Consider the following 7,841-nt stretch of genomic DNA (forward strand, 5'->3'; position numbering starts at 1 on the left):
ATGACTTACTTCTTATATAGAAAAGATTTAGATCCAAAATAGGAAATCTACTTAAATTAGGAATCCAACTCAAACTAGGAAATCTACCTGGATTAGGTTTCCTTGACGGGTCAACTCGAGACATATTTTCAATAAGGTCTGAAGCACTTTACTGAAGGCATCAGTCCTCTATGATTTATTGAGATGAAAGACATGTTTACAGAGACGTTTTTTGGCTCCTATATAATATATAGTACAATCAACGTGAGCCAACCTTATTTCATTTACACCAAAACCTCCTTTTTTGAAATTTTTTGTAAGTAGTAGAATGCTTTTTGCTGCTAGTGGGAAATAATTAAAGAGTTCTTTTCCTTAGAAGAGAGAAAAGATAGGAAATTTCTTCATGAACACCCATTTCTTTGTCATTTTCTTTTACAATACTTGCTTGCTAGAAGCAATCTCATTACCAACAGCTTGAAGCACATATAGCTCCGAGAATCTGTAATTAAGTCAGATGATTACAACCAAAACAAGCTCGGTGAAAGAAAGGAAAACCCGGTATGGTTCTCAAATATTGAGCGACCGTCTACTCAATTAATTATTAACGACGGTAAAACATGTCTTCAAGACTTGACCCGCGATTGATTGATGGGGCAACAGGACATACGATGCTTCGAAAGCACCTCGATTTCAAATTCTGTAAAACGTATCCATCGCTGAAGCTCCACTTTTGCCCTCTTTGGTATTGTAGATGCGGGAGAGACCAGCAACATCAAAGGGCTTAAAAAGCAAAGGGTGTTGGTCGTCCACAAGCTCATCAGGACACTGAACTGTGCCTTGATCGGAAGAGAAGAGTCCTATGGAATATCGTCGCTCGTGCCCGCTCACCCTTACACGGTGACGAGGGCTGTGTAATCTCCCATTGCTCCATCCCTGCATGCAAAAACAATAAAGGGGGAGGCTCACAATGATCAAGGCCAATTATCCAGAAGACTATATCGGATGAGACTTCTATTTCACCACAAGCTAGCATCAATCTCGTCCTATCGATAGCGCATTCAGCCAGTCGAATCTATGGTGCACATGGCGATGGGTCAATAAGAATTTCACAAAGAAATTAGCTTTAACGTCGTAATTCTAGCAATTGGCAGACGTGATGATCAAACCAAGAAATATAAACAATAATTTAGAATTGATATGTAAAGTCATGTGCCCGAATTCTTGTTCGATGCTTATAGCATGTTGCCTACTTTTTGAACCAAATTCAATAGAGAGAGAGAGTGGGGTGTGGGGACTCACGTAGAATGACTCCCCAGTGAGGACAATGAAAGAGCAAGCTGAGGAAGGGGCGACCTCAATCCAACGTCCGTCCTTAGTTTGCATTTCCAATCCGTTCACATGATTTTGGTGAAGTATGGTCACGAAGTTCGCGTCCTGATGGCACGTAGTGTCGGGCATCTTGGACTCGTCGTTCCCGGGAGGTGCATATCCCATGAGACGGAAATTGTATTTGACCGACCTGGCCAGCGAATCCACGTACTTGTCTACGCCCAAGCTTCCCAAAACCAGCTTCCTCACCAGTGAATCCAACTCCAAAACCCTCGTAACATACGTATTCATTGTCTCACTGCATGTTCATGACAAAAGCACATAGCGAAAGATGATTCACCATCGTATAAGACGATTCATTTTAGATTTCTTGTACCAAATAATTGAATCGATTATCAATTCAAACTCACTTTAATAGTGATCCATTCGATAACCATTAATCTGTTGACACTTGCCGAATGAGAATCGATAATCTAATCAAGTTACAATAAAAACCAGCAATAAAAAGGAATTACCAAAATCTTGTGTTTCCCTCCGGCCACATGAGATCCGCTAATCTTTTGATCGAACCTGAGTTGGGGGCGTAGTCCATTCCAAATACCTCATAGGGAGGCGCATGAGGAGGGTTCGTGTGGTAGCCGTCGAACTGCTTCTCCGGGACAATGAACCGGCGCTTCACATCAGTCGGAAGCTCGAGCAATTCCTCCAATTCTTGGAACAAATCATTGTGAAGCTCCAAGGTCATCTTATCATACAAAGCTTCGAAGCAACCGAATTCTTCAAGGGCTCGTCGGACTTGACATCGTAAGGAGTCCCATCGACCCGTCCCTGGCTTCGAGCCATCTAATTTGGACAGATCTATCAGGGGAAGCTTCAGTGCTGGAATAGAGCTCATGATTAATTTGTCATTCTTTCTAAAACTTCTCTCCTGTTTTGTTCTTGGGGTGGTTCTGTGTTGGATTTATAGGGCTTGTGCATCCTCGTAGTTGCCGCTGTAGCAATTTTAGAGTTACAATCTTTCTATGAAGAGTTGATTTTTTTCCTTTCTTGCCCCTCTTTCTGTGGTTTAAACAAGGGTTGAGTAGTGAATGCTAGTTTTGTTTTTTTGGGCATATAGCTTTTGGATAGTTAGTGACTTGACTGTAACTCAAGCAATGATGTAGGCTGTCTTCCGATTCCGGCATGTCTTCCACGGGGAATACATGGAAACAAATCAGCAGTAAGGTGAAATTTGAAGCCTAATATTAATGCCACACTCAGAAACAGCAAACCCTGCAAGCAAAGAAATACCTCTTACTTTTTGACTAATGCTATGTTATTATCTTTTTAAATATCGCATGACATGCTAACAATAAATCATTCATCAATTAAATATTGACATTTGTAAAATTGAAAGAATACGAGTGATTGGATTGATGATATAACAGTGTGTCTACTTTATATAAGTGTAATTTAGAACATTTTAATGTTTGGGCTCTTAGATATTTTGAAAAGCTTAAATCAAAAGCTAGTGGCCCATTTAGAGGTTTGGAGGGAATCAAAGAATGTACTCAACTCGTGAAGTTCAATTGTAGGAGGATAGGGAATTTCTTCACATTCTTATGATGAAGAATAGACCAAAAGAGCCCAAACTCCAGATTGATGATTAAGAATCATCATAAGGTGGCACGATGTTGCTGTGCACCAAGGTGACGACGTGACTAGTGGGCTGCAAATGAATAGGCGCGCTCGATCTCTGATGTTCAAATCATGGTGATTGAAGTGCTGAAATGCACGTATGAGTTGTATTAGAATAGTCTCGCATCGAAAAATTGATGTGGGGTGGAGCAATTAATACATCTAAGTTGGCTCATAACTCATTAGCTCGAGTTTTTTAGTGAAAGTGGGTTCAACTGAATATGTTAGCTGGTTCTGACTTGGCTCTCTCTTGGTGATCTCCTCAGGCAAAGGAATCAAGCCTCTGCCGCGCTCTCCCGACAGGAAAATGGTGCACGAAAGAGAGAGACTTTGGTGAAGATGTTTGATGGCGATGAAAGCAAGTAAAGGAATTGTCAAATTCCAATCGAATTTGGAGATGAGCAGGACGCTGGTGGACGGTGGAGTCTAAGTGAAGAAGCGGAGAAAGTGATGAAGAATGGGATGCAGCGATGGAAGCAAGTAAAAGAAAAGAGATGTTATACTATAGATAGGATTTCATCATAATCGTCCCGGACTAGATGCATAAATGACAATGTTTAAAAATATTATTTAGGTCGATGTTCTGTCAAAATTAGTCTAGAAAATTAGAATTTTATTGTCACTCTACAGAAATAAAAATACAGTCATAAGTAAATCTAATCATTACTCCGCTAAATTTATCATTCTTGCGTAAGTAAGTCACTAATTAAATAAGACTAACCCTAGTCTCATAGACATATCATATGGGGACAAAATCAAACTCAAGTCGAATTGGCTTATAGTTGAAAATCCAAGGGCTCACGTATGCTCGCGTTTCCAAAATTTTTTTAGAAACACAATCATAAAACAATTGTAAGCTTTCGAAATCGAGCATTATGTAAATTGTAAGGATCAAATCATTTAGTCAAATGGACATGCATACACATCACACTAATAGACATCATTACATGGCACGTTAGCATATGACACAACCTGTCAGAAAATTCAGAATTTTTTTTAAAATTTTTAAATATTATCCCCGTCAGTGATTTATGGCCAAAATTATCTAGAAGGATTAAATCGGTAAATCGTCAAAAAGTTTAAAATTGAATCGGCAACTCATCGAAAGGTTTAAGATTAAATTGGTCAAATTAAAAAATTTATGACTGAATTTACTTATTACCGTGACTAATATTTTAACCCATCACTTGGCATGTTGCTGGATCATTAATTGTATTGACTGGACTACTCTAGTACTCGAGTGTGTTGTCTTGTGGCATGGCTAGAAGGTGTAAGCATATATATGCAGCAATAGAGTGGTTGGGGAAAGAGACCATCTTCACATTTAATGCCAAATTCAGCAGGGGCGATTCTTTGCAAGCAAAGATAAGATGCAAATTTGTCATTGGGTCTATGCGCAGGGAGACATCACCTAGCACAAGCAATGTCGTTCGTGTCTTGAAATAGCCATTGCTTGTTGGGTTAGCTCGTTTTAAAGTCTTATGACAGTTCAAAGTCATTTTATTAAGTAGCTAACTTGCCATTTTCAAATACAGAAATGGAAAACGATTGGAGTTATCTTATTTTCTGCACATTTTCTGGATAGAGTAGCTTCCCTAGATGGCTATAGATATTCATCATGCGTTCTCGTGAAGGAAACTAAATTTTATATTGCATATATTGACGCATGCATGTACTGGATCCGGACATATGAAGTTTAAATTGTTAGTGCAACTGCATTTCTTAGGTTATTTTAGGACTTATTGAATTCTGTACAACAGGATTTGGACTGATCAATAATTTTTTCTGTTGAACTTTGAGTAGCTCTCTTGACGAGACAATGGGTCTAAAGCAAAAAATATATGATCAAGCAATAAAATAAACAGAATAAAGGAATCAAATTGGATACCGAATTTACTTAATTTAGAATAAAGGAGGACATCATTCTACTATAAATCTAGCGATACAACGGATCTTAAAATCACACTTGAGTTACTCAAATACTCCAAATATTTCCTAACTCTTAATTATACCCAATAATACATCGTTTAGCCCTCACAATTTCTCGCAAAACAATCGCTCAGTTTCATAGATGAGTTACACAATATTTTCACGGCTTCAAATTCTTGTGATGTAATCACGAGCAAGCACACGATTGATTGTCAAATAAAAGAGTTTCTTTGGATGCATTTTACAAAGTTGACGCACTTCTTATATAGAAAAGATTTAGAGTCAAAATAGGAAATCTACTCAAACTAGGAAATCTACCTGGATCAGGGTTTTTTTACAGGATCAAATCGGGACATATTTTTAACATGGTCCAAGTGCTTTACTAAGGCATCGGTCCTAAATGAGTTAATGAGATGAAAGACTGGTGTTTAAAGATCTGCTTTTTGGCTCCTCTATAATAGTACAATTAACGTGAGCCAACCTTATTTCATTTACACCAAAACATCTTTTTCTTTTGAAATTTTTTGTAAGTAGTAGAATGCTTTTTGCTACTAGTGGGAAATAATTAAAGAGTTTTTTTTTCCATAGAAGAGAGAAAAGAAAGGAAATTTATTCATGAACACCCATTTCTTTGTCATTTTCTTGTTCAATACTTGCTTGCTAGATGCAATCTCATCATCAACAGCCTGAAGCACATAAGCTCCGAGAATCAGCAGTGGGGTCAGATGATTGTAACCTAAACAAGCTCCAGAAGGGGAAAGCAAGGGAAATCTAATATGCTTCTCATATATTGAGCGACCGTCCACTCAATTAATTATTAACGACTGTAAAACATATTCCTTAAGGCTTGACTTGCGGTTGATTGATGGGGCGAAAGGACACACAATGCTTCGACAGCGCCTCGATCTCAAATCCTGCAAAAGGTATCCATCGCCGAAGCCCCATTTTGGCCCTCTTTGATCTTGTAGATGCGGGAGAGACCGGCAACATCAAAGGGCTTAAAAAGCAAAGGGTGTTGGTCGTCTACAAGCTCATCTGGACACTGAATCGTTCCTTGAACGGAAGAGAAGAGCCCCATGCAATATCTTGGCTCATGCCCGCTCATCATTACACGGTGACAAGGGCTGTGTAATCTCCCATTGCTCCATCCCTGCGTGCAAGAAGAAAAAAAGTGAGAGGCTCACAATGATCAAGGTCAATTATCCAGGAGATTATAACTCTCGAGAGCCTCAACATCTTGACTTCTTCTGACCGTTTATACAAGGTCTACATGTTTAGGTTGTATCTGTCGAGATGTCTATCTCACCACAAGTTAGCATCAGTCTCGCCGAATCGATATGAATTCAACCATACATGAATCTATGGTTCACAAGGCGACCGGTCAATAAGGATTCCACAAAGAAATCTGCTTTAACGTCGTAATTCTAGCTATTGCCAGAGGTGATATTCTTGTTGGATGCTTATAGCATGTTACCTCCTTTATGAACCAAATTCAATATAGGGAGGGGGGGGGGGGGGGGGGGGGGTCCTCACATAGAATGACTCCCCGGCGAGGACAATGAAGGAGGAAGTTGAGGAAGGGGCGACCTCGATCCAACATCCGTCCTTAGTTTGCACTTCCAATCCGTTCACATCATTTTGGTGAAGTATGGTCACTAAGTTCGCATCCCGATGGCTCACAGTCCCGGGCTTCTTGGACTCCTCGGTCCCAGGAGCTGCATATCTCATGAGACGGTAATTGTATTTGACCGACTTGGCTAGCGAACCCACGTACTTGTCTACGCCCAAGCTTCCCAAAACCAGCTTCCTCACCAGTGAATCCAATTCCAAAACCCTCATAACATACGTATTCATTGTCTCGCTGCATGTTCATGAAAAAGGCACATGTCGAAACTTCAGTTTCCATAGATAAAGGGCGTGGATTGGCATCTTCATGTTACGTGTGTTTTTATGTACATCACCGGGTAAGATGATTCATTTTAGATTTTCTTCTTGCATCAAAGTAATTGAAATTCAAATTTCTCGTCATTGGTGATCAATTTGATAAATATTTTAATCTCTTAACACTTCCTTATTGGGAAACGATAATATATTTGTTAGTAATAAGATAGGGATTACCAAAATCTTGTGTTTACCTCTGGCCACATAAGATCAGCTAATTCTTTGATCGAGCCCGAATTGGGTTCATAGCCCACTCCGAACGCCTCGTAGAGAGGCGCATGAGGAAGATTCGCGAGGTAGCCGATGTACGGCTTATTCGGGAAGTCAAACTGGCGCTTCACATCGGTTGGAAGCTCGAGCAATTCTTCCAATTCTTGGAACGCATCATTGTGAAGCTCTGGGGTCACCTTATCATACAAAGCTTCGAAGCAACCGAATTTTTCAAGGGCTTGTCGGACTTGATTTTGCAAGGAGTCCCATCGACCCGATCCTGGCTTCGGGCCATCTAATTCGGACAGATCTATCAGGGGAAGCTTCAGTGTTGAAATAGAGCTCATGATCAATTTGTCTTTCTTTCTGAGTACTTTTTCGAAAACTTCTCTCTTATTTTGTTCTTGGGGTGGTTCTCTGCTGGATTTATAGGGCTTGTGCATCCTCGTAGTAGCCGCTGGAGCAATTTTAAAGTTACAATATTTCCATGAAGAGTTTATTATTTTCTTTGTTTTGCCAGAGTTGAATAGTCAATCAAGTTTGTTTTTTTGGGCATATAGCTTTGGATAGTTAGTGAGTAGACTTTTAACGCAAGCAATGATGTAGGTTGTCCTCCTCTTCCTGTATGTCTGCTTGGAAACAAATCAGTAGTAAGGTGAAAATTGAAGCCTAATATTAATGTTACACTCAGAAACAACAACCCCTGCAAGCAAAGAAATAACTCTTACTTTTTGAATATTGCTATGTTATTATCTTTTTAAATATTGCGTGACATG

At 39.6% G+C, this 7,841-nt stretch overlaps 2 protein-coding genes across 2 annotated transcripts; both read right to left on the bottom strand.

The window, feature by feature from the left end:
• Positions 1-669: 669 nt before the first annotated feature.
• LOC130136099 (deoxypodophyllotoxin synthase-like) lies at positions 670-2,203 on the bottom strand. The gene is made up of 3 exons (XM_056306164.1): positions 1,824-2,203; positions 1,279-1,606; positions 670-912 (listed from the first exon to the last, which is right to left on the bottom strand). The coding sequence occupies exons 1-3, from the start codon at positions 2,201-2,203 to the stop codon at positions 670-672; spliced, it is 951 nt and encodes a 316-aa protein (XP_056162139.1).
• A 3,337-nt stretch (positions 2,204-5,540) lies between these two features.
• LOC130136089 (2-oxoglutarate-dependent dioxygenase AOP2-like) lies at positions 5,541-7,412 on the bottom strand. Its single transcript, XM_056306129.1, has 3 exons — positions 7,033-7,412; positions 6,448-6,775; positions 5,541-6,064 (listed from the first exon to the last, which is right to left on the bottom strand). The coding sequence occupies exons 1-3, from the start codon at positions 7,410-7,412 to the stop codon at positions 5,822-5,824; spliced, it is 951 nt and encodes a 316-aa protein (XP_056162104.1). The 3' UTR covers positions 5,541-5,821.
• Positions 7,413-7,841: the final 429 nt, after the last annotated feature.

Source organism: Syzygium oleosum, unplaced genomic scaffold (genome assembly GCF_021117445.2).
Source record: "Syzygium oleosum isolate NSW1041296 unplaced genomic scaffold, Sole_v2.1 Sole_v2.41, whole genome shotgun sequence".
Lineage (NCBI taxonomy): Eukaryota > Viridiplantae > Streptophyta > Magnoliopsida > Myrtales > Myrtaceae > Syzygium > Syzygium oleosum.